Below are 27972 nucleotides of genomic sequence, written 5' to 3' on the forward strand. Positions count from 1 at the left end.
TGAGCAGCCTACGCTGTGGGCTGGTGTGACAGTTGATTTCCGATCAAGATGATCCCCGCCGCCTTCCGACTCGTGAGACATTTGAGTGGTTTCATGGATTGGTTGGATGAACCTACCATCAGGGCAGCTGGTAACTGCCTTCCTCCATATGTCCATCTATGTGTCCATCCATTCATTCATTCACTAGTGCATTCAGCCATGCGTCTGTTCAGCAGTTACGTATTTATTAAGTGCCCATTAAGTGCATGCCCTTAGTCTAGCTGTGATTGCACTGTGCCTGTTTCCAAGTCCGGTTTAGAACTGGCGCTTCCCAGGCCCTGTGTGGATGGTGTGCTTTGTGTAGTGTGGGATTGCTCACAGACAGGTATGGACCATCCCTCTCTGAGGAAGACCCACACGGACTACAGACTCTGTGCTGGTGTCCCATGGTGTCCACCTTTTAAGTACCTATCCCCCTGAGCTCATAGTGTTCCAGAGTATAAGCTTTGACACTAACTAGCTCTGTGTTCACATCTTAGCTGTGTTGCTCTAACGTTGGCCAAGTTCATCTACTTCCATGAGCTTTCATGTCGTCCTCTGAAAAATAAGAATGTCATTATCCAAACTGTAGCATAGTTGTGAGGATTAAATGAGGCAATGCCTTAAGCACATGGCTTTAAAAATGGCAGCTTTTAGCTTTCTTTTTTTAATAACTCCAAGTTGGAAACAACCCAGATGTCCATCAGCACCTGAACGGATAAACAAATCGTGTCGTATCGTAGAGGAGAATGCTACTCTACAATAAAAAGGAATGAACTCTTCATATATGTAATGACATTCATGAACCGCAAAATCATTATTCTCAGTGAAAGAAACCAGACCATAAAAGTACCTACTGTATGATTCTATTTATATAAAACTCTAAAACTTTTAAACTAGTCTGTAGTGACGGAAAGCAGACCAGTGGTTACTTGGGGCTGAAGAGGTGAATGGAGAGAGTGGGAAGAAGAAACGACAAATGAGCAGCATAAACTTTGGAAGGTAATAGATATTTCAGTATTTTCATCATGCTGATGGTGTTGTGGGTCTATGTCTATGTCAAAACTTATCAAGTTGCATACTTTATGAAGTTATCCTGTATCAAAATACTTTAATAAAGTGAATGAATGAAGTTGCTCTTTAGCAGGCAGGAAGGCAAGCATCCTTGCATGCCAGCGTTGGAGTCTTCCTAATGTTGCTTGGTTGCCTTAGCAAGTAACTGAGCCCTTTGGCCAAGTACTGTCAGAAAGAATTGCTCAATATTAATTATGCACAATAAAAACAGAGATTTGGGACAGAAACTCATCAACATCCAGATGGATGGCACTGAAAAATCAGTTCCACAGACTGGCACTTTGCTTCATCTCTAAATGCTCTGAGACAGTGCCTGACATATAGTTGGCCCTCGATAAACAGTGGTGATAGTTGTTATTGCTCTGACAATTAGAAAGGCTGATTAAAACTCAGTGGCCCTATCTTGCTAAGGGAAGCTAGTTATTCAGGTGATATCTGAACCTATATTTCCTGAGCCAAAAAGATAAGTTCATTACCTGTCAGCTTGGTAGAGGATGAGGTTCCAGAAAAACATCTATTTCTGCTTTATTGACTATGCCAAAGCGTTTGACTGTGTGGATCACAATAAACTGTGGAAAATTCTGAATGAGATGGGAATACCAGACCACCTAACCTGCCTCTTGAGAAATCTATATGCAGGTCAGGAAGCAGTGGTTAGAACTGGACATGGAACAACAGACTGGTTCCAGATAGGAAAAGGAGTACATCAAGGCTGTATATTGTCACCCTGCTTATTTAACTTCTATGCAGAGTACATCATGAGAAACGCTGGACTAGAAGAAACACAAGCTAGAATCAAGATTGCTGGGAGAAATCTCAATAACCTCAGATATGCAGATGACACCACCCTTATGGCAGAAAGTGAAGAGGAACTAAAAAGCCTCTTGATGAAAGTGAAAGAGGAGAGTGAAAAAGTTGGCTTAAAGCTCAACATTCAGAAAATGAAGATCATGGCATCCAGTCCCATCACTTCATGGGAAATAGATGGGGAAACAGTGGAAACAGTGGCTGATTTTATTTTTGGAGGCTCCAAAATCACTGCAGATGGTGACTGCAGCCATGAAATTAAAAGACGCTTACTCCTTGGAAGAAAAGTTATGACCAACCTAGATAGTATATTCAAAAGCAGAGACATTACTTTGCCGACTAAGGTCCGTCTAGTCAAGGCTATGGCTTTTCCTGTGGTCATGTATGGATGTGAGAGTTGGACTGTGAAGAAGGCTGAGCACCGAAGAATTGATGCTTTTGAAGTGTGGTGTTGGAGAAGACTCTTGAGAGTCCCTTGGACTGCAAGGAGATCCAACTAGTTCATTCTGAAGATCAACCCCGGGATTTCTTTGGAAGGAATGATGCTAAAGCTGAAACTCCAGTACTTTGGATACCTCATGCGAAGAGTTGACTCACTGGAAAAGACTCTGAGGCTGGGAGGGATTGGGGGCAGGAGAAGAAGGGGACAACCAAGGATGAGATGGCTAGATGGCATCACAGACTCGATGGACGTGAGTCTGAGTGAACTCCGGGAGATGGTGATGGACAGGGAGGCCTGGGGTGCTGCGATTCATGGGGTCTCAAAGAGTCGGACACGACTGAGCGACTGAACTGAACGGAACATGCAGTTGTGCAGTTTGTGTGCCACACAAAGGTGCCTGGCCAAGGTGGAGATGAAGGCCAATTCAGCTGGGCTCTGATGACTACAAACCAGAGGGTGTGTGTGCATGTGTGCTAAGTCACTTCCCTCGTGTCCGACTCTTTTTCAACCCTGTGGGCTCTAACCTGCCAGGCTCCTTTGTGCATGGGATCCTCCAAGCAAGAATACTGGAATGGGTTGCCATGCCCCCATCCAGGGGATCTTCCCCACTCAGGGACCAAACCTGGATCTGCATCAGCAGGCAGGTCACTAGAGCCACCTGGGAAGCCCACTAACCAGAGTAGGAGATTTTATTTAACCTAGGGCACCTTGCAGTTTACCTGGTTGTCATACAACACTCCCCCTTCTGAGATTGGGAGCTTGCTTTTTCTAACTTGTAGTTGGGGTTGACAGGAGGTTGTCTTTTTCTAATTGCCATAAAGCTACCGAAAGGTCTAGCAGCAAGCTAGGATGGACTGTAAATAGTAATTAGCCAAGCTCAATGATGACTTTTCATTTCTTCCATGAAATCCTGGGTTTCTAGGAAACCTCCTTTCTGATGCTTGCCAAAGGGTGTCAGGAATAAGAAATGGTATCTTCATCCTCATTGGCATTGAGTATTTGGTGGAGGAAAGGACGTAGGTTATGATTTCGCAAGTTTTGATGGTTAAGATGTTGAACACTTCAGCCTCTTCTTTGTTCTTTGCCTCCTTTTCCATCATTTTGTAAATCATCATAGCCTTGGATGGAGAGGCAAGCGGAGAAAAGAGGTGAAATGTCAGCTGACTAATTTTGTCAACTACTTGGCAATTCTGTTCATATCGTTTGAGGAAGACAGTCAGCTGAAACTATCTAAGTCCATTTGAAGTTGGACTTGTGCATAGTTTTGAAGCATCCATCCTTGCCTGGACCCCACTGCTGTGTGGAAATCAGTAATTCATCCGGATGGTGAATATGACATGAGAAATAGCTCTTCTGAAATATGGTCAGTGGGTGGTCCTTCCCAAGCAGAGTGATTAAAATCCATGGCTGTGCTATCAGAGGCATATGGTACCTGATCCAGCTCTCCGGCTGCTCTCTGGCTATATTTATGATTGGAACAAGTTATTTTACCTCGATGCAGTCATTTTGCCTCATCTATAGAATGAAGATTGGAGAAGGGAATGGCAACCCACTCCAGTGTTCTTTCCGGAAGAACCCCATGGACAGAGGAGCCTGGTGGGCTACAGTTCATGCAGTTGCAAAGAGTCAGACATGACTGAAGTGACTTAGCATGCATAGAATGCAGACAGTGATGGTTCCTGCCTTGTACAGCAACTATCCCAGTACCTGATATTTTAAGAAACATTAGATATAATTACTGACTGGAAAGGCCAAAAGTGAAAACATTTTTCTTGAAAAAGCCCATCTGAGGGGGAAAAGAAAAGAACTGGGAATGAGATCTGAAGCTCTTGTCCAGAGTTTGGGGGTTTAGGGGTGGAAGAGATATAAGACTCATAGAAATAAGACTTAAGGAATTGTTAAACCTAAACCTTGTAAATGACGTTGAAGAAACAGTCTCATAGAAAGTGTATGACTTGCATGTTGTTACATAGTCAGAATTTAGAGAGCTGAGTTAATTTATCTCAGCATTCTGCCCCTTACTACAGGGAGATTTACCTAGGGGCAGTCGAAAAGGCACATGTATAGAATAGGGAACATGAAAGTCTAGAAAGAGTTATGAATCAGAAAAGTTTGGACCATTGTTATGGAAGTGGCCTTCCCCAGGTTTCTTAGCACTTTCTAGCTTCTGTTCCCCATTTGGAAAATAAGGTGGTGAAATCTTTTCTTCCCACTCTTAAGTAAGAATAAACAAAATATTATTTCTAAACAGTTAGAAGAAAGGTGATAGAGTTAGTGAACAGTTGCTACTATTGTTATCCTCTACGGCGTTTTAGTCGCTCAGTCGTGTCTGACTCTTGCAACCTCATGGGCTGCAGCCTGCGAGGCTCCTCTGTCCATGGGATTTCCCAGGCAAGAATACTGGAGTGGGTTGCCGTTCCCTTCTGAAGGGGATCTTCCCAACCCAGGAATCGAAACCTGGTCTCCTGCATTGCAGGCAGATTCTTTATCAACTGAGCTACGAGGGAAGCCCGGTTATACTCTGTAGCTTCATAATTTTTTGTTGTTTTGGTCTATTGATGCTGAGTCACAGTTTTTTTTTTTTTTTTGCTATTCATTGATTTATTTTGCTGCACTGAGCCATAGTCGCAGGATCTTTCAGTTGTGTCACTTGGGAGCCTTAGTCGCAGAACCCTTACTTGTGGTGTGCAGGACCTAGCTCCCTGACCAGGCATCAAGCCTGGGCCCCCTGCCTTGGGAGCACAGAGTCTTAACCGCTGGACCACCAGCGAAGTCCCAAGACACATGCTTTAAAATCTCTCACAGTGTTTATGCATTTGTTTCTTCCTGTATTTCTGTTTTCCTTATATTTTCAGGCTGTATTTTTGAGTACCTACAAGTTTATGAATACATTTCCAATTTTTATCGATTTGTCTTCCTTTTATCATCTTGTATGCATTTATTTTAACATGAAAATCATTTTTATGGTCCTTTAAAAGTTTATAAACAGGTGCATTAATAAAATTTTCCAGGAAAACAAATAGGAAACTGATGGCTCAATCAACAAATTGTGTCACTATTAATTTTGAAATGATCATGGAGCTGTTAATCAACTGTAGCATCTCTTTTAATCCATCTTAATTATGTTTACATAAATACAGCTTCTTCATTATTAATATTGTATGCTAGCTTTTTTGAGGGGAATAGTTGTAAAACTGTACTTTTCCATTCTTTTATTTCAATGTTTTCTTAGGGATTTGTTTTAAGTAACCAGCATATCATGGATATTGGGGTTTTGTTTTTAATCCATGTTGATAATCTTTTAATTGATGGATATATTTTCATTTATTATGATAACTTAAATAATTATTATTCCCACATATTTTGTTATTTTCTATTTGCTCTGTTATTTTCCTCTGCTCTGTTTCTGTTTTCTTGGTTTCTGTATTTTAATCAAGTTTTCCCAGTTTCTTTCCTTTTTCTTGTTGGAAAACAATACAATACATTGCTGTTTTTCTCATGGCCACTTTGCCATCCCTTAACATCCAGCCCCACTGGCTCTCTTGCCAGTCTTCAAGTATCCCAAGCTTCCTCCAGCCTCAAGGCCTTCTCACTTACTGTACTTAATGCATTGCTTCCTATTTAATTCATTTTTAACAAGTATCAGGCTTTATGTGTCCCTTTTAAGTCTAACGGGGATCTCACATGATGTACTTTCGTATCATTTGTTACATGGCTTATAAGACTTTTCCTTCCTTATGAGGTACCCTGAGTCTCAGTGTATTTTGAAGCCACCTTACATAAACTTGAATTCATATTTGCTCAAGCTTAAGTAAATTTTTAGATAGTTTCTCTCTAAACCAAAATCATTATCAATGCTAATAATTTTTTTCTTTCATTAATCTTTTTAATTTTTAAAATTCTTATAGTTTCTAAATGTTGCTTTCCACTTACAGTTATTACAAAACATGGGCTGTATTCCCTGTATTATGCAGTGCGTCCTTGAGCCTGTCTTAGGCCTAATAGTTTCTACCTTCCACCCCCTTCCCCACTTTAACCACTGGCTTGTTCTCTGTATCTGTCAGTCTGCTCATTTTTTGTTATAGTCACTACTTTGTTGTATTTTCAGGTTCTGTGATAGAAGTGATATCATGCAATATTTGTCTTTCTATATTTTGTTTATTTCACTTAAGCATAATGCCCTCCAGGTCCATCCATGTTGCTACAGATGGCAAAATTTCATCCTTTTTATGGCTGAGTAGTATCCCATTGTGATATATATACCATATTTTCTTTATTCATTCATCTGTAGATGGACAGTTAGAGTGCTTCCATATCTTGGCAATTATACATAATGCTGCTATGAACGTTATGGTGCATGTATCTTTTTGAATTAGTATGTGTGATTTTTCTTTTTTTTGGTTATATACCCAGCAGTGAAATTGCTGGGTCATTGGGCTTCCCTGGTGGCTCAGATGGTGAAGACTCTGCCTGCAATGCGGGAGGCCTGGGTTCAATCCCTGGGTTGGAAAGATCCCTTGGAGGAGGGCATGGCAACCCACTCCAGCATTCTTGCCTAGAGAATCCCATGGCCAGAGGAGCCTGACGGGCTGCAGTCCATGGGGGAGCAAAGAGTCAGACACGACTGAGCACCCAGGCACGCGGTAGTCCTTTACTGTCTGAGCCACCAGGGCAGCAGTTCTCTTTTTAGCTTCTTGACAGACCTCCATACTGTTGCCACATCAGCTGCGGCAATTTATGTTCCCATCAGCAGTGCACAAGGGTTCCCTTTGCTCCGCAACTTTGCCAGTATTTGCTGTTTATGTTCTTTCTTGGTGATAGCCATTCTGACAGATGTGAGGTGATATTTCATTGTGGTTTTGATTTGTATTTCCCTGACAACTAGTGATGTTGAGTATCTCTTCACGTGGTTGTCAGCCATATGCGTTTTCCCTTTGGAAAAATGTCTATCTAGTTCTTCTGACCATTTTTTTTAAATCCAGATATTTGTCTTTTTGATGTTGAGTTCTTTATACATGTTGGATATTAATCTTTTATTGGTCTTGTCATTTGCAAATATCTTCTCTTCTCTTATTGAAAAGACTGAATTTGCTTCATTGTGTATTTTTGCCTTCCTTGTTATAGAGTAATTGGCCATAAGTGCGTAGATTTATTTCTGGACATTCTCTCCTGTTCCATTGATGTATGTGTCTGTTTTGATTATTGTAGTTTTATAGTATAGTCTGAAGTCGTGAAGCAAGATTCCTGTAGCTCTGTTGTTCTGTCTCAAGATTGTTTTGGCTATTTTGATCTTTGTGTTTCCATGCAAATTTTTAAACTATTTTTTCTAGTTCTGTGAAAACTGCTGTTGGTATTTTGATAGAGATTGTGTTTAAATTGTAGATTGCCTTGGATAAATATAATCATTTTGACAGTATTGATTATTCCAACCCAAGAACACAGTACATACATCTGTTTGTGTGGTCTTCACCTTCTTACATCAGTGTCTTTTGGTTTTTGAAGTACAGGTCTTTTGCCTCCCTAGCTACTTTATTCCTGGGTACTTTGTTCTTTTTAATGCAATGGTAAATGGAATTGTTTCCATAATTTCTCCTTCTGATACTTGATTGTTAATGTATAGAAATGCAACAGATTTCTGTGTATTAGTTTTGTCTCCTGCATGTTTACCAAATTCTTTGATGCACTCCACCATCTTCCTGGTGGCATCTTTAGGATTTCTTATGAATAGTGTCATGTCATCTTCAAACAGTGACAGTTTTATTTCTTCCTAATTTGCATTCCTTTTATTTATTTTTCTTCTCTGATGGCCTTGGCTAGGACTTCCATATCTATGTAGAATATAAGTGGCAAGAGTGGACGTCTTTGTCTTATTCCTGATTTTAGATGGAATGTCTAGCTTTTCACCATTGAGTGTGATGTTAGCTATGGGTTTGTCATAGATGGCCATTATTGTGTGGAGATGTGTTCCCTCTAGGCCCATTTTCTGGAGAATTTTTATCATGCATAGATGTTGAATACTAGTAATTTTACACTAGTAATTTTAAGATCATTTTATGTCTGTTGTTTACAGCTCTGCTGCTTTCATTAATGAAGATAAGAACTGATCCCCAAACTCCCTGTTTTCCGAAGTCTACTTCCTTAAAAAATGGATGTTTAAAATTAACACCTTTTTCTTTTCCTTCATTTCCTGTTTTACAAAATGGCTTAGAGGATCTATTAGTAGAATAGTTAAAACAACAGTATAGAATACTGTAGGTACAACATGGATGAATCTAGAGAGTCTCGTGCTGAGTGAAGTCAGACACAGAAAGACAAATATATGATATTGCTTACATGTGGAATCTTTAAAAAATATTACAAATGAAGTTATTTTAAAAACAGAAATAGAGTTACAGATATAGAAAACAAACTGATGGTTGCTGGGGCGGGGAGGGGGAGGAGAGAGGAGGGATAAATTGGGAGATTGGGATTGACATATACATACTGTGCATGCTAACTCTCTTCAGTCATATCTGCCTCTATGAGACCCTACGGACTCTAGCCCGCCAGGCTCCTCAGTTCATGGGATTCTCCAGTCGAGAATACTGGAGTGGGTTGCCATGCCCTCCTCCAGGGAATCTTCCCAACTCAGGGATCAAACCCATGTCTCTCTTGTCTCCTGCATTGGCAAGCATGTTCTTTACCACTAGTGCCACCTGGGCGAGACATGCACACACTATGCTATGCTAAGTCACCTCAGTCGTGTCCGACTCTGTGCGACCCCATAGACGGCAGCCCACCAGGCTCCCCCGTCCCTGGGATTCTCCAGGCAAGAACACTGGAGTGGGTTGCCATTTCCTTCTCCAATGCATGAAAGTGAAAAGTGAAAGGGAAGTCGCTCAGTTGTGTCTGACTCTTCGCAACCCCATGGACTGCAGCCTAACAGGCTCCTCTGTCCATGGGGTTTTCCAGGCGAGAGTACTGGAGTGGGGTGCCATCGCCTTCTCTGATGTACACACTACTTTATATAAAATAGATACCTAATGAGGACCTACTGTATATATATATATAGCACAGATAATTCTACTCAGTACTCTTTAATGACTTACATAGGAAAAGAATCTTAAAAAATGTGAGGTTATGTATAATGGGGTAACAGTCAGATACAACTTAGTGACTAAACCACAACAAAATCTCTGATTCACTTTGCTATACAGCAGAAATGAACACAACTCTGTTTTTTCATCCACATCAAAGTTTTTATTACATAATTCAAAATTTTAAATTTTGTAGCAATAATGTTTTTAAGCTTTTTATCTTATCAGAGTATAGCCAGTAAACAATGTTGTTATAATTTCAGGTAGACAGGCAAAGGGACCCAGCCATACATATACGCATGTATCCGTTCACCTCCCTTCTAGGCAGCCACATAACACTGAGCATCCTCAGCTATTGTGAGCAGTACTGCAATGAACACTGGGGTGCATGTATCCTTTCGGACCATGTTTTTCTCCAGATACATGCCCAGGAGTGGGATTGCAGGGTCTTTTGGCAGCTCTATTTTTAGTTTTTTAAGGAGCCTCCATACTATTCTCCATAGTGGCTGTATTTACATATACACCAACAATATAGGAGGTTTCCCTTTTCTCCATGCCCTCTCCACCATTTATTGTAGATTTTTTGGTAATAGCCAGTTTGACGGGTGTGAGGTGATACCTCATTGTAGTTTTGATTTGCATTTCTTTAATAATTAGTGATGTTGAACATCTTTTCATGTGCCTCTTGGCCATCTCTATGTCTTCTTTGGAGAAATGTCTGTTTAGGTGTTCTGCTCATTTTTTGATTAGATTGTTTGTTTTGATGATGTTAAGCCTCATGAGCTGTTTGTAATTTTTGGAGACTAATCCCTTGTCGGTCACATCATTTGCAAGTATTTTCTCCCAATCCATGGGTTGTTTTTTTCATTTCTAACACAATTTTATGAATCAACTATACTCCAGTAAAAAAATTTTTTTAAAATAAATGCTGTAGGTAGCAGAGGGAAAGGAGATGATCATAACAGAAGTTCAAGACTAAAGGTGGCTTTTACAACTGGGCACTGTCATAGGCTACTCAATATCTGATTTGGGGGGAAGAGACTAAGAAAGCATGTGGATGAACATGTTTTAGGCTACACATTGGGGATGTCAGAATGCTGAAGAGTGCCTGTTGGAACTGCTTATTTGGGTCTCAGCCTAGTTGATACTGAGTTCTCTTCTCTTGCAATTATTAACTAACTTTGATTGCTCCAGTGTTCTCATGCCACTCGAAGAGCATTCAGAAGACTCTGTCATATGCTAGGAAGAGGCGCTATATGATGGGAATTCTGTGATCTATAAAATATGGAGTTAATGCCCTAAGGCTAAAAACTCAGGACAAATTACTCCCCTGGATATCAGTAGTGATTTATTTCATGGGCCTTCTCAGTGGACACGCAGCTACGATATTCTCATTTGTTATGGATTCTAATGACTGAGGTCAAAGGTTCCCCTGTACCCTTTAATTTTTTATTAAAAACAGAAGGAAAATTGCTTATAAAAGGACTTAAATGTAAGTGTAGATGCATTGTCTGACTCACTTTTTCCCCACTGACTTTCACCGTAGTATCCGAGTATTCCTGCAGAAGAACATGTAATAAAAGTGACTCTCAACTCTAGTCAAATGCGTGGAAACAGAAAGGAGAACGACAGTTACCAGCAGTTTGGGACAGGGGGATGGGGAGTTAGTGCTTAATGGGTACAGAGGTTTGGTTTGGGACGGTGAAAAGAGTCAAGAAACAGATGGTGGTGATGGTTGCCCCAAAATGTACTTAATGCCACTTAAAAATGGTTAACGTGGTAAATTTTGTGTTATGTGTATTTTACCACGACATGAATAAATACATGAAATTTTAAAATAAAATAAATTTAAAAATTTACTTTGAGGAATCAGAGCGCTCAATTACAAGAACACCAGGCCTTTGTTGGGGACAGATGTGGATATATTATCTTCTCTTGCATAGATCTCAGAGAAAAGTTTGTCAAGCCTGAGTCATTTCCCATGACCTCTACTGTATAACATTATGCACATAATATTCAAAGCAGACACATTACCAAATAACACTGATGATTTCTATCGTCTTTGGAATTCCACCTGGTTCTTGTGGCTTTCATGATGAAGGAGCCTCTCTAGTCTGTTTATTATTCCAGGTTTTAACAGGAACCACAGGCTTGAAGAATGAACTATGACTGCACTGGGTATGGAGTCAGCAAATGCTCAGGGCAGACTATAATCCTGTGAGTGGTTTAGGGAGACAGCAGAGTGAAGTGGAAAGAAAATGAGCTTTGAAACCAGACCTGAATTTAAATCCTGGTTCATCCCCTTTTTCATGAGCAGGTCAGAGAGCTCATAGTCTCATAATCTAGTCAGTCCTCATTACTCATGGAGTCAGTTTTTACAGATTTGCCTCACTCTCAAAATTTGGTTGTGACCCCCAAATCAGGACTCCTGATGCTTTCACAGTCATTCCCAGACTGTGGAATGGACAGGTGCAAATAGACAAAAAAATTTTTTAATTGAAGTAAGTTAATTTACAATATAGTGTCAGGTCCTAGTATACAACAAAGTGATTCAGTTTTATATTTTTTCAGATTATATTCCATTGTAGGTTGTTAAAAGATAGTATAACTCCCTATGTGACACAGTAAACCCTCATTGCTTATCTATTTTATACATGATAATTTGTATCTGCTAAACTTATATTTTTATTTTATTCTTATGTCCCTCTTCCTTTCTCTCTCCCTGTTGGTAACCATAGTTTGTTTTCTATGTGTGTGAGTCTGTTTCGTTTATAAATTCGTTTGTGTTATTTTTTAGACTCCACATATGTGATGCCACATAGTATCCGTCTTTCTCTGACTTCACTAAGTATAATATCCTTTAGGTCTGTCCTCTTCGCTGCAAGTGACAATATTTAATGCTGGATCCTATGATAGCTCTACTTTTAGTTTGTTAAAGGAACCTCTATACTGTTCTCCAGAGCAGCCACACCAATTTACATTCTCACCAATAGTGTAGGAAGATTCCCTTGTCTCCACATCCTCTCCAGCGTTTACTGTTGTAGACTTTGATGATGACCATTCTGACCGATGTGAGTTGATGCCTAATTGTAGTTATGATTTGCATTTCTATAATAATTAGTGATGTTGACCATCTTTTCGTGTACCTGTTGCCCATCTGTATGTCGTCTTTGGAAAAGTGTCTGTTTAGGTCTACTGCCCCTTTTTTGTTTGGGTTATTCTTTTAGAGTTGCATAGGCAGTTTGTTTTGGATATTAACCCCTGACAGTCACATCATCTGCAAATATTTTCTCCCGTCCAAGATTGTCCTTCCATTTTGTTGATATATCGTTTCCTTCAGAGGGGCAAACAGTTTGAGTATTGTTTAGCCATAGAATGTCGTGAAGTTCTGATAGATGCTACCACACGAATGAACCTAAATGAAATAAACCAGACACAAAAATATTGTATGATTCAACTTGGGTGAAATATCTAGACTAGGCGAATTCATAGAGATAGGAAGACGATCAAAGGTTACCAGGGGCTGGAAGGAGGGAGAAATGGAGAGTTATTGCTTAATAGGTGGAGAGTTTCCGTTTGCTGTGATGAGAAGTTTTGGAAGTAGATCATGGTGCAACGTAGCGCATAGTCCTACATAGTACATAGTTTTGGAAATAGATGACATACAACACAGTGAATGTAATTAATGCCACTGAGTTGTAAATTTTAAAATGGTTAAAATAGCAAATCTTATATATGTTTTACCACAATAGGAAAAATATTTAATTTCTTAATTAAAAATGAAATTGATAGAAAGCATTGGTGCAAAACCAATAATATTTTGGTGTTGTTTATTACTGTGGCATAATCTAGCTCGTGCTAACCAAACCTTCCTTCCTGCCTGCTCCTCTAAAGTGGGGTAATATAGGACATTTAGAGTTTTATGGACATATGTAACCTTGAACCTGCAGGCTAATATGCTACATTCAGTGATCTTTTGGTTTCTCAGAACAGGGAAGACTATATCCTTGCGGTCATATCCATGATACATTTGAAACTTAATGAGGTAAGCAGCGTAACTCAGGCTAACAGTAGCCTTGGCAGTCAGAAATACCTACTTCATAATGTATAAATGAGCTCCTTAGTTTTCATACTTCTCCGTGGGTTCACAACCCTATTATTTTAATGTGAAGAAATGAAACTGCCTTCAGTGAACTGATTCCAAACAGAGATCACCTGTATTTTAAAATGGGTGTCCGCCAACACAGTATACTAACGCGTATATATGGAATTTAGAAAGATGGTAACGATAACCCTGTATGCGAGACAGCAAAAGAGACACAGATGTATAGAACAGTCTTTTGGACTCTGTGGGAGAGGGAGAGGGTGGGATGATTTGGGAGAATGGCATTGAAACATGTATAATATCATATAAGAAATGAATCGCCAGTTCAGGTTCGATGCAGGATACAGAATGCTTGGGGCTGTGCACTGGGATGACCCAGAGGGATGGTGTGGGGAGGGAAGTGGGAGGGGGGTTCAGGATGGAAAACATGTGTACACCCGTGGCGGATTCATGTTGATGTATGGCAAAACCAATACAATATTGTAAAGTAATTAGCCTCCAATTAAAATAAATAAAGTTAAAAATAAATAAATAAAATGGGTGTCCAACAGTGTCCTATGAAAGGAAGTCTACATGAGAATGGATTTTCTTGAAATTATAGCATGTGTCATGCGTTGCTTTCTACAGTTTAAAAGTTGAGTTTAATCTTAAGATATCTTCTGTTGCTGTTCTCTAAACTTTTTTCAAGATGGTTCTCCATGACATTGTGAATCTGTACTTATTAAGAATGGGGGAGGGAATGGACTAATTATGTTCACAACTCTCTACTGTTCTTTTCCTTTTCCTTTTTTTTTTTTTTTTTAAAGGAATTTGCCAAAGAAGCAGACTTACAAGTTTCCAGCAGTGATGTACTGGAACTGGGCTCTTGGCAGTATCACAAGTTGCAACTGATCAGTTTTCAGAAATTTTGTAAGCCATTCAGCCCTTCTTCAAACTTAATTGTGTAAACTTAAATTGTACCATATTAAAAACAAAGATAACAAATACTCAAACTGCATCACTTCATGATGAGGTTTCCCATATTTTACTGTTATCTGTGCTCTTGGGGTTATTTCATGTATTACATCTGTGTGGTGGGAATACTGTGCCGTTTTATGCTACTGTGTGTCTCTTCCCAGTCCCTCATCCAGTGACATCACAGCCTGGAACCACTCCCCGTGCAATTATTTATATCATGAAAATGGACAAATGCTACAGATTTGGGATGGATTTATTGTTGTTGCCGTTTTTAACTCTGCAGTGTTTTTCTCTGCCTCTAATAGCTTTTGTGTTACTTTAACTTTGCCTTAAAGTCATTTGCCTATTTGTCTTACGTGTGTGTGTGCATGTATTCAGTCACATCCAACTCTTTGTGACCCCATGAACCGTAGCCTGAAAGGCTTCTCTGTCCATGGAACTTTTCAGGAAAAAAATGCTGGAATAAGTTTTCATTTTGTGCTACAGGGGATCTTTCCAAGTTAGGGATTGAACCCATCTCCCTTGCATTTCCTGCATTGGCAGGCGTATTCTTCACCACTAGTGCCGCCTGGGACACATCTGTCTTACACACTTCAACAAAACATAACCTCCTTCAGCCAGGAGTAGTTTCTTATTTGTATGTGTGTCCTTTCCATACAAATCCCTCAAAGTTCCTTGCATGTAGTAGACTATTAGTCTGCTCAGGCTGCCTTAACAGAGGACCGCAAACTGGGTGCCTTAAACAACAAACATGTATTTCTTCACAGTTTGGGATGCTGGATGTCCAAGATCAAGGTGTTAGCAGGGATGGTTTCTGGTGAGACTTCTCTTGGCTTGCATTTGGCCACCTTCCTGCTCTGTCTTCCCAGGGCCTTTTCTCTGTGCATGGGTGCTCCGAGTGTCTCTACCTCCTGAAAGGCTCTTTCTCCAGACACAGTTACGTGGGGGCTTATGGTTTCAGCCTGTGAACAGAGAGGGGGAAAGCACAGTTTCGTCCATAATACAGACATTTATGACTTATGGACTAGGTTGCCTCAAAACTAAGACGTATAGAGCCTTCATTGTGTGCCTGGCTTTTGGCTACTTGCATGACTGGCCTACCTCAGAGATTTGCGGTTTCAGTTCCAAACCACCGCAGGAAAGCAAGTGTTGGAATAAAGTCACTAACTTTGTGGTTTCTCGGCACATGTAAAAATTGTATTTATACTATTAATTGTACAACAGCATTATGTCTAAAAATGTTCATACCTTACTTACAAAACACTTCAGTGCTTAAAAATGCTAACCATCATCTGAGCTTTCAGCAAGCTGTCATCTTTTTGCTGGTGGAGGGTCTTGCCTTGATTTTATGGCTGCTGACTGATTGGGTTGGTGGCTGTTCATGTTGAGGTGGCTGGGGCAATTTCTTAAAATGAAACAGCTATGAAGCACGGGTTGACTCTTCCTTGCACAAATGATTTCTCTATAACAGACAATGCTATTTGATGGCATTTTCCCCACAGTAGAACTCCTTTCCAAACTGGAGTCATTCTTCTCAAAACCCACCAGGGTTTCATCAACTAAGTTGATGTAATATTCTAAATCCTTTGTTGTCCTTTAAAAAGTCTGTAGCATTTTCAGAGGGGTAGGTTGTAGCTCAAAAAGCTACTTTCTTTGCTCATCTATAAGAAGCAAGGGTTTATCTGGTAAAGTTTTATTCTGAGATTGCAGCGACTCAGTCGCATCTTCAGACTCCACTTCCGGGTCTAGTTCTCTTGCTCTACCTACCACATCTGCAGTTATTTCCCCTCTGAAGTCTTGAACCCCTCGAAGTCATCCATGAGGGTTGGAATTCAGTTCAGTTCAGTCGCGCAGTCATGTCTGACTCTTTGTGACCCCATGAACTGCAGCACACCAGGATTCCCTGTCCATCACCAACTCCCAAAGCTTGCTCAAACTCATGTCCATTCATTCGGTGATGCCATCCAACCATCTCCTCCTCTGTCATCTCCTCCTCCTTGTGCCTTCAGTCTTTCTCAGCATCAGCGTCTTTTTCAATGTGTCAGTTCTTTCCATCAGGTGGCCAAAGTGTTGGAGCTTTAGCTTCAGCATCAGTCCTTCCAATGAGTATTCACGACTGATTTCCTTTAGGATGGACTGGTTGGATCTCCTTGCAGTCCAAGGGACTCTCAAGAGTCTTCTCCAACACCACAGTTCAAAAGCATCAATTCTTTGGCGCTCAGCTTTCCTTATAGTCCAACTCTCACATCCATACATGACTACTGGAAAAACCACAGCCTTGACTAGACAGACCTTTGTTGGCAAAGTAATGTCTCTGCTTTTTAATAGGCTGTCTAGGTTGATTCTTCTTCCAAACTCCTGTGAATGTTGATATTTTGTGTCCTCATGAATCATGGATGTTCTTACTGGTATATAAAGAATCCTTTCCAGAAGTTTTCAGTGGACTTTGCCCAGATCCATCAGAGGAATCACTTTTGTTGGCAGCTATACCCTTAAGAATTATTTTCCTTAAATAGTAAGAGCTGAAAGTCAAAATGACTCCTTCATCTATGGGCTGCAGAACGCATGCTGTGCTAGCAGGCATGAAAACAAGATGAACAGCTCCATCAGAGCTCTGGGGTGACCAGCTGCACTGCCAGTGATCAGTAATACTTCATAAGGAATCTTTTTTTTCCTGAGCAGTAGGTCCCAACGGGGGCTTAAAATATTCAGTAAGTCGTGTTGTAAACAGATGTGCTGTCGTCTAGGCTTTCTTGTCCCCTTTACAGAGCACAGAGTAGACTCAGTGTAATTCTTAAGGGCCCTGGGGTTTTAGAATGGTGAATGAACACTGGCTTCAGTGCAGGTCACCAGCTGCTTTAACCCTTTACAAGTGAGTCAGCCTGTCCTTTGAAGCTTTGAGTCCAGGTATTGACTTCTCCTCTCCAGCTATGAAAGTCCTTGATGGCATCTTCTTCCAGTATATAGCTGTTGTGTCTACACTGAAAATCTGGTGTTTAGTGCAGTCATATTCATGCATTATCCTAGGCAGGTCTTCTGTATAACTTGCTGTAGCACCTTGTACTTTTATTAATGGAAAAGGCTTCTTTCCTGAAACCTCATGAACCAAAGCTTCAAATTTTTCTTTTGCAGCTTTCTCACCTTTCAGCCTTCATAGACTAGAAGAGAGTTAGGGCCTCAATCTAGATTAGGTTTCGGCTTAAGGGAATCTTGTGGCCGGTTTGATTTTCTGTCCAGACCACTGACACTTCCAACATATCAGCAGTAACTCTGTTTTGCTTTCTTATCACTTGTGTGTTCACTGGAGCAGCGCTTTTAATTTCCTTCAAGAACTTCTTCACATTCACAATTTCCCTAACTATTTGAAGCAAGAGGCTTAGCTGTCAGGCTGTCTCAGCTTTCGACATACCTTTTGCACAAAGCTTAGTTATTTCTGGCTTTTGATTTAAGGTGAGCGATGCGCAACTCTTTCTTTCACTTGAACACTTAGAGGCCATTGTTGGATTATTAACTGGGCTAATGTTGGTATTATTATTGTTGTGTTTCAGGAAATAGGGACCACAAGCAGAAAGAGAGAGAAGGGGGAATCATTGTTTAGTAGAACAGTGAGAACACATGCAGTTTTATTAAGTTTGACAAATGGGCACATTTCATGGTGTCCCCAAACAATTACAGTCACATCACATCTCCCCCAAGAGCATACTATCACTTAGTAAATCTTCAATTTGCTTTCTTGGGGAAAAAAAATCACTGCTTACAGATTGTTATAACTAGTATAATTACAGTGAAAAAGTTTGAAATATTGGGAGAATTACCAGCATATTGACACAGAGTGAGAGAAGCCTATTGCAAAAATGGCACCGCTGGACTTGCTTGTCACAGGATTGCCACAAGCCTTCAATCTGTAAAACAATGTATCTGCAGAGCATACTGTAGCAAACTCACTAAAGTGTTGTGTGCCTGTTCATCATTTGAGCCTCGCAGCAGTTTCAGAGTAAATATGATTGTTCCCATTTCACAGAGAGAGACATTGAGTCTATAAGAGATTTTTTTCAATTGCCTAATTATGCACCGATGAAAAGTGTTCAAAACATTTTTCAGACCCGAAGAGCGTGACTCCAGAGTCCAGACACCCAGCCACTCTAGGAAACACCTCCACTGCTGTTTTATCCATACGGATGTGTAGAGCGTGTCTCAAACTAAGCAGCTGTTTGGAAATTTTGCCTAGGGCGTGTATGCAAATGTGTGGACACACTGCAGAGAGCCTGTGTGTTGGGGAAAAGGGGGTTTTGATGTAATTGCGGCTTCAAGGGAGAGTATTAAAACTCCAAGTTCTTCCATTTCTGACACCTCTTCTTTAAGACAGGATAAAATAAATAACTGTCAGATAACACTCCAAACTAAATGGAAAGTATTTTCTAACTAAACACTGAAGTTTAATATTCTAAATAAAATTTTTGTTAACTGAAAGGGTTGGATAGAGAGCGAGCATGTGAGAGCAGACAGGCATAGCCTCAGAGCAGCTCACCTGATTCTGAATCACAGTACCTGCCTCGATTGTAACGTGATTATTGTCTTCAGTTTCTTTGAACAGAGTTGACTCAACTTAAAAGAAATTCTCTGGCTTCAAATAAAAGGGGTGTTGCTTTTGTCCCCTCCTCTTAAAGAAGTAGTACGTCGACAAGTCATTTTAGTGAGCCTTCTCTTAGCGTGTTGCCATCAGTTACGTTTGGTGAAAAAGTAAGTGCTCTGATTCATCCTGAAGCCTCACCTGTGTATCCTGTTGCTGTATGCCCCATCCACAGATAAACCAGAAAGGCAAAGAGATGAGATCTGAACACAGCATGCATAGATTCTCCAAACATTTGTTGAGCACCTACTGTGTGCAACACCTTCTTCTGAGAGTGAACAAAACCCCCAGGCATTCACATTCTAGAGGGAAGAGAGAGCTAGTGAACAGATTATGTATCAGCAGCTGGTAAATTTCTCTGGGGGGAAGCAGGGTAAAGGTTTATCATTTTCAACACTAGTGACATTTTGATCCAGATCATTCTTTACTTTGGAAACCACACTATGCACTGTAGGAGGTTCAATGGCTTCCCTGGCCTTGACTCACTATGTGTAAATAGCACACACACACACACAAATATACACGTGCACACTCGCACACACCAGTTGTGACAACATCAGACATTGCCAGATATCCCTGGAGGGTCAATGTAAGGCCCAGGTGAGAAGCACTGGTCTAAAGAGTAAGAGGTAGGGGTCCTGGTTCACTGGGTCAGGGAAGACCTCACTTATAAGGTGACTTTTGAGCAAAGACAGGAAGAAGCGAGGACAAGCATCTTGTAAATATCTGGAGGAAGAATGTTCCTAGCAGAGAATGGCTAGTGCAGAGGCCGTGAGGTGAGAAGGGTAATACAGAGGCCATCGTGAGCAGGACTGAACAGGAAGGATGTATCAAGGGAAGGGATCAGCCACCTCTTCAGGAGGCAAGATCGTGAGCCTGTAGTGAGGACTGTAGCTTTGAATCAGAGCGGGATAGGAAGTCACGAAGGGTTTTGAGAAGAACAGCAATGGGACCTGGTGTATATTCAGATGAGGTTGTTCTTACCGAGTAATCACCTACAAGGGCACAAAGGTGAAAGCCAGGTGCACAAGCAGCCGTGGCAGTGATTCTTGTGAGCACTCAGTCGAGGTAGGGCTGGTTGTGAAGGGGTGGGGGACAGCGACTGGATTTGGGGTATGTTTTGAACATAAATCGGATATGATTTGCTATTGAATCAGGCATCAGGTGTGAACAAAACAAAAGCGGGGGCCTTTGAAATCTTTTTCTTTGCAAACACCTCAAATGAGCTTTTTTTCCCCTTGATTTTTTTTGATCCTAATCCTATGGGAGCTTAAGCCTGATGCATACATTGTTTAGGCATTAGGTTTTAGACTGTTATTTCCTGAATTGCTTCCTGAGTAAACCAATTAAAATTATAATGTGCATCTCCAGGAGAAAAGGCAAGGAGCCGAACTTGGTACGATTTTACCTCTTTGACGCCACTTAACAACACTTCTCTCCTATTGCTTGGGTAATGAAATTCTGGCAAGGGAGATACCGAATGAACAAACGGGCCCTCAGAAGCAGCCCATCGCCCCATGCTCATAGCTGTAGTACTCTCTGATTATTCTCCAGGTCCCCATTTGGGAACTCGTGTGCACTTTTCATAAAAACCACCGTGTTCATACTGCCTCTCTCCCTTCTCTGTGGCACCTGCCTCTGAGATCTCAGGCATATGGTTGATATTGCCTTCCTGGATTGAGGCAGATTAACCAGGGTTCCAAGCTTCTCAAACTGTGAGAGAGAGAGAATGTGAAATAAAGGCCCAATCTTCCAGTCTCTGGGTTAAGATGGGCTTTTATAAAACCTTCCAAATGTGTCAACACACATTGGTGATTACACTCTGTGAATTTTTACCTTTAAAGTCACATTTGCTTTCCCCTTAAAGCAATGTTTCTCCATGTTGGGTATGAGATTTTTATTAAGTTTCAAAAGGGAGGGGATATATGTATACCTATGGCTGATTTATATTGAGGTTTGACAGAAAACAGCAAAATTCTGTAAAGCAATTATCCTTCAATAAAAAATAAATTAACTTAAAAAAACCCTTAAAAAATTGCAAATAGAACTACCTTATGACCCAGCAATCCCACTTCTGGGCATACACACCGAGGAAACCAGAATTGAAAGAGACACATGTACCCCAATGTTCATCGCAGCACTGTTTATAATAGCCAGGACATGGAAACAACCTAGATGTCCATCAGCAGATGAATGGATAAGAAAGCTGTGGTACATATACACAATGGAGTATTACTCAGCCGTTAAAAAGAATTCATTTGAATCAGTTCTGATGAGATGGATGAAACTGGAGCCGATTATACAGAGTGAAGTAAGCCAGAAAGAAAAACACCAATACAGTATACTAACACATATATATGGAATTTAGGAAGATGGCAATGACGACCCTGTATGCAAGACAGGGAAAGAGACACAGATGTGTATAACAGACTTTTGGACTCAGAGAGAGAGGGCGAGGGTGGGATGATTTGGGAGAATGACAGTCTAACATGTATACTATCATGTAAGAATTGAATCGCCAGTCTATGTCTGACGCAGGATGCAGCAAGCTTGGGGCTGGTGCATGGGGATGACCCAGAGAGATGTTATGGGGAGGGAGGTGGGAGGGGGGTTCATGTTTGGGAATGCATGTAAGAATTAAAGATTTTAAAATTTAAAAAATAAAAAACTAAAAAAAAAAAAAAAGAATGCAGAATTCTGGGTTCTTTGTGAGATCCAGAAGGATAAAAATGGGAATAATGTTCAATAAGAACCTCAAATGATTCTGTAGTATGTGTATGCAAACACTTGAGAATTGTTGCTGTATCATTTGGGAATTACACTCACTTCCAAGTAACTGAAATCTAAATAAAGATCTAGTTTATTTCTGTCATTGGTTGGAGAAGTTCAGTAATAGGCAACCCAGTGATGGTGTATGATGGCTCTGTGGTGTACTGAGAAACTTTCACTCTTAAAGTTGCCTCATGGTGCAAGGAGGCTGCTGAGCCCCCAGCCATCATTTGTACATTCCAGCCAGAAAATCAGAAGAAGAGGAAATGGGCAAAAGGGGCCTTTGTCAACTACTTTATCTCCTTTAGAAGAGCTCTCCCAGAAGTCACATCTTCACATGTCATGGGCCAGAATTTGTTCACATGGCCGCATGTTATTCCTCCAGAGGTATAGAATTGTTTTTCTGAGTTGAGTATATTGATGCTGTAAGTAAAATAATGGTATTCTAATCAAGGAAGAATATAAAATGGATGTGGAAATAGAAAATATAAAAACCCTTTGGGGCATAAGAGCCACTCAGTTAAAAAAATACATTGTTTGATCCTTTCCTTTATTGAGACAGTGAAGGACAATTGATTTTCAAATCAACCCCCAGATTCTGACTTCTTGTTGGGATCTCACTCAAAGAAAAAGGGATGCTTTTGATATGGAAAATGTACCACCTCAAACTCTGAGCACCTTGCGTTCAGAATTTCTCATTCTTGCCAGAGCTGGTGAACTCCTTTTTAAGTACTATAGAGAGGGAAACACCTACGAAATTAAGGGAGAGCATATAACTTCATTTGACTCCTCTGGGTCTGCTGGGATATCTGGTAATCTCATGGGTTGGCTGTTGAAGGAAAACACATAAGTAACTCTAAAATTCTTAAAATAGGTTCCCTGAACCAATAGCAGGGCATCCCCAGAGAGGTGGTTAGAAATGCAAATGGTCACCCCCAACCCCCAGGTCCTCTGGATTAGAGAGATGTATTTTAACAAGCCTTCCATGTGGTTGTGGTGGAAGCTACAATTTGAGAACCACTGTTCCTGTGTAAAGCACTTTTCTCTCCAATGAATAGTCACTGACTTTTTGGCTTCCATCTCTGCACCAGCAGAAATGCTATCAAATGTGCAGTTCCTTCTGAAAAACCCAGTCTTCCCAATTGGGCGAGGTCTTGCTTCAACGACTTTATTTGCACACACCGACTAAAGCTCTGACAATCCGTCTTGACACAGACTGAAGTTATTGCCAAACCTCACTGTTGAGAGTAACATGTTTAAATAAAGGCCTTCAGCTATTTCGTGTATTGTGTTCAGTGTGCTTTTGTTTGGAGGAAATGTACCTCGTATAGTTACACCCAGCTCACAGTCATAGGGCACCTCTACCTGAGAATCTGTAACCGGAGTGAAGTCCCAAGCACATGCCACAGAGCTGCTTTTGGAGAAATACACTGAGTATACACAGGAGGAAAAATCACATCATCAACCTGTCAGATAATGGTTTGGTAGTGATCATCATTGACAAAATTCTATTGGATTTGATTATTTACAAAAATTAACAAGAGAAACATGTTTGGGCTAAAATGAGCAATCTGCAGGGTTTTCAGTGGTGGTGCCAAATTTAATTTTTGTAGTGCCAGAAAGTATATTAAATATTTTCCCCTTCCCATTGGTATGATTGGTGTTTGTTTTGAGCTATACAGTAGTTTTATTATGGAAGATGCCAGAGCATTTCCATGCATGCAGCATTTCCATGTTCAGCCAGAGACAGATGGGGAAAGGAAGCCATTCCTCCCTCCTTCCCATCTGTCTGCTATTTCCCTTTACTCAGTGAAGAGCTTGCAGAGTCCAGCTCCTAAACACCAGGAAGAGACACAGAAGGCAGCACAAAGTGATTATTTTTCCTCCTGGACTTGAACAGGCTTTGAAGAGCCTTGAAAGTGGTAAAGCACCGACTCACTCTCCTCCCTCAGAGCAAGCCAGATTACCTACCATGTAATATGGGAGTGATTTGGTAGGTTGTGAGTTAGTATTAGCTGCTTTGGTTTAATAATGGAGCATCTTACTAGATAAGCTCTTTTATTTTTGTCAGAGGAGCCTGGTGGGCTACAGTCCATGGGGTAGAGGGGGTGGCAAAGAGTTGAAGCTTTTAAGTCTTCCCTCAATTATTATTTGAAGTCATCCACCAAATTATTGCTAGCCTTGAGAGAAATTATTTTAGAACACTTTGTATCCAAGGAATTACTGGAATACTGGTAGAAAAGATACATTTTCAGTGGTGGTGATCAGTAGACTTAAATTATAAAAGGCAACACAAGATGTCCAGCCAGGAAGGATGTTCCAAAAGAGTCACTGCCTCTGCAGACTTAAGAATTCAGTCTTTAGGGTGGACCTCGGAGGACTAAAGTATTTATTTACCACCTAAATCTAGAGCTCTCCATCGCTTCCTCCCTCTTAGCCCAATCATGTGTTGGGACTGTTTTATCCTCCAGTAGGTGGCGCTCCAGTAGGTAAAGAACCCGCCTGCAAATGGAGAAAACATGAGATGCAGGCTCAGTCCCTGGGTCAGGAAGATCCCCTGGAGGCAGGCATGGGAACCCACTCCAGTATTCTTTCCTGGAGAATTCCATGGACAGAGGAGCCTGGTGGGCTACAGTCCATGGAGTCACAAAGAGCTGGACACGGCTGAGGCGGCTCGGCATGCACGCAGCACTTAAAATAGCCTGAAACTTCTCCAATCCAGCCTGCCGGTGTGGTCCTCACCCAAGAGCCTTCCATAAGGAACTGGAATTGAGCAAGGCTCGTCAGTCTAGGGTGGACTCCTGAGCTGAGGTTGTGTCAACTCCCAGTTGTGTGGGGATCTGCTGAGAGGAAAGAATAGAGCGAGAACACCAGCCTTAGAGAGATGGGAAATCCCTTTCCAGTCACTTTCCATTGGAAGTTTCCATTTCCTCATGGGGTTTTGAGAAAACACTACATCTTTTTAATAAGTTACCTTTCTTCCCCCTGAAACCAAACTAGCTTCAATAGCATTTTATTCCTCACAGCCTTTTTTCTTAGACCCATTACAGTGGGAACTTCACGGGTATCGCCTCACTCTGCAAGCTAGCGGTGTTGCCTACCTCTGAAAATGGAAGGGAAGCCATGAAAATCTGGATGGTCCCATTTGAAGCATACCAGGCTGGACAATACACCTACTGCTGTGTATTCTTATTATTTATTGTTATTGCTGGCTAAATACTTTGCCTCCACTCCCATTTAATTGCCACAATCATGTGATAAGGATTCTGAGAGGTTTTAACCTTCTCAGAAACACGGGGATGGGTCAGGACAGAGCCGGGGCTGCGAGGTTCAGATCTACTTGGTCATGGCTGCAGATGATACAGGGAAGACTCCAGCCTGGGTCAGCCTTGGACAGCAGTGGACAGGGCTTGTTCAAGGCACCAGTTCAGAAGATGACGGCTCTGCGCAGTGGAGACAGGGCTGTGTGAGTGATAAGGGATGATTGCCAGGAAGGTCAGTGGAGCTCACATTAGACTCTTCATGATTATGCATCCACAGTATATGCGTTAGAAAAATTTTTATTGAAGTATAGTTGATGTACGGTATTGTGTAAAACTGGTCTGCCTTCAGTTGTACATTTGTATACATTCTTTGCATATTCTTTTTGATGACAGTTTATCGCAAGATGTATTTTCCTGTGCTATCCAGTAGGACTTTGTTGCTTATCCATGCAGTGATTCATGTTATATTAGCATTTACCCCTAATGTTCTGTTAACTATCATGGGAGTTCTGAGAATGACAAAATGATGATGCCACAAGGCCTTTCCACCCGTCATTTTTTGACCTGGGAGGCAAAACCCATTCCCCAGTATACTGCAGCTGCTTCCTTATCTGTCGCCCCTGCAGGTGAGCATGTGGACTGCAGTTCTTCTGTGCACACAGTGCTGTGCCAGTCTGTGATGGGCTCATTGCCAGCTTCTAATCCCAAACTGTCTCATGATCTGGGCTCATATGTCTTCTCAGAGAGAGTGCTGGTAAATGTGGGCTGCCTTCAAAACCTGAATTCCAGGCCCTGGCTCCCTACCAGTGTCTATAGGGAGGGGTTGCAAGGCCCTGGGTTCCAAAAGTCAGCTAGTCTAGGACAAGAACTCTGTTTATGTTTGCCTTTGGGATTTGATTAAGAGGATGATATGCACATGATGGTGAATGGTTACGATCATTTGTTAACAAAAATAAGAATGACTTTCACATTTTGTTTAAGACTTTGTCATCATAAAGCCTCCTTCCTCTCTCTTCTAACACTTATGATTTCATTTCTGGAGATCAAAGTAGAGAGCGCTTTCGCAACTCTTCACCCCAGCATTCCCAAAACATATAGTCATATCCAAGTCTCCCTAAACTCCAGGGAATGTGACCGTGGTTGAGGAGCGTAACGAATACAGTGAATTTAGGGCCCTGTGCCTTCTGTCTTCTCCGTTTTGTTGAATGAATGCCTTGTTTCACAAGAGCTGGTCATAATGCTTAGAAATAGTTGAAAAGTATTTTCCATGATATCATCTGAGCTTGTGGGATTTTTTTTTTTAATCTCTCCTATAAAAAGCATACCTTCTGTTTTGGCCAATTTTTTCTCCTAGCTTGCATGCAACTAGATGGTAGAATGTCTGTTTTCTTTTCTCAGGCAAAATTAGATGTTTAGTGCTTTCCCAAGTCATTGTTAGGGTTGAATGAGCCTCAGAGACTGAAAGAATATGTCCTAACAGCTGTAAACAGAAGCATTCTAACATGTAGCAAAAAACAAAACAAAACATGTTGATAATGATCTTTAATTCCCCGTTCTGTATCCCAAGTTCAGTGACTTTTTAACAGACCTGATCTTCTGGCCTGTCCTCAGGAAAAGCTGAAAACCTAGAGGGCTTTTAGTGTAGGTGGAGGCTGAGGGACCCAAGAGTCCTCCAAGTGCCAAAGACTCCAGCGCCAAGACAGGCACTGACACATCCTTTTGGCTGGGAGGGCAGGTTACATGCCGGAGACACACAGAGAAAATGGTAAAGTCAGCTCTCAGGGGAGCCTGCTGGGAAAGCCCTGGCCCCTGGGGTCAGCAGCGTGTTTGCCTAAATCTCTTTTTCTAGGAAAGTTTGCCGGCTTTGTTTCTCCCTTACAGAAAGAGGAAAAGCCCCAAGACATGGGAGATTCGCGGGACTCTTTCTTCAAGGATAAATGTCTGCTTGCAACAAGAAACTCCTAAGCTGTGGAGTTTCACGAAGGGTGGAGACAGTGGGAAGCAGATGGAGTCTTGCTGTGGGAACCGTCTCCCCAGGATGTGGGGATGGGCAGGTGGTTTGAGGAATGGGTGAGTTACCCATGTGCTTTCCCACCCCTCAGGTTCACCAGTACTACAGCTGTCTCCCAGAAGAGAAAGTCCCCTATGTCAACAGTCCTGGAGAGAAACTTCGAATCAAGCAACTATTACACCAGCTGCCACCGCATGACAATGAGGTAAGGGCCTAGAGGGGCCTTCAGAAGCCTTTTCTTAGAATTTTCAGTGAATTGTTAACTTTTTCGTCATCAGAATGCTGCAGTCAGTGAAATCCCCAAGGAAACACTCAGGCAATTTATTTTAGGTTTTAGTTTCCTTGATTAGAGGTAAAAGAAACTGTCAGACGCCTTCTGGAGAGGGTTACTGAAAAGCAGAATCTTATTGTGGGGTTGATTTGCCTCTGTGCCTGGCACTGTACTAACAACTGGGGGGAGAGAGCACTAACCTGTAGAAGTTAGGTCCAGGTTTACTTAGTGGAAGAGTATGCGATGCCAGTTGCCTGAGCATGTTAGATGAATGAGGTTCCCTGGGCAGTTCAAGCCCAGCACAAACTTTGTGACTGTCTTAGATTTTCAGCATCTTTTCTTAGTAAATGAGTGTGTAGGTTTTCCATGTTACACTGCTGTAGAAGTTACGTGTCCAGATTTGCAGCTGTGAACATCTGTGTTTTTGTTATTTCCAATCCAGCTTGCCAAGGTTATCCTTTATACTCCTGAAAGTATGACTTGCAGATTGTCTTTTCTTCTGAACCCGGACAAGGGTGCTCTAAGCAGGCATTTATCATCTTTGAAGTC

The 27972-nt window shown here is 41.3% G+C and overlaps 1 protein-coding gene across 1 annotated transcript in view; it reads left to right on the forward strand.

Moving 5' to 3' along the window:
• The window catches only part of PRICKLE2 (prickle planar cell polarity protein 2), a 351661-nt gene that overhangs the window by 261794 nt on the left and 61895 nt on the right, over positions 1-27972 (forward strand). Inside the window, exon 4 of the mRNA XM_042236613.2 lies at positions 27244-27357. Within this exon, the coding sequence (XP_042092547.1) occupies positions 27244-27357 (114 nt within the window). The remainder of the gene's footprint in view (positions 1-27243; positions 27358-27972) is intronic.

This window comes from Ovis aries, chromosome 19, assembly GCF_016772045.2.
Source record: "Ovis aries strain OAR_USU_Benz2616 breed Rambouillet chromosome 19, ARS-UI_Ramb_v3.0, whole genome shotgun sequence".
Lineage (NCBI taxonomy): Eukaryota > Metazoa > Chordata > Mammalia > Artiodactyla > Bovidae > Ovis > Ovis aries.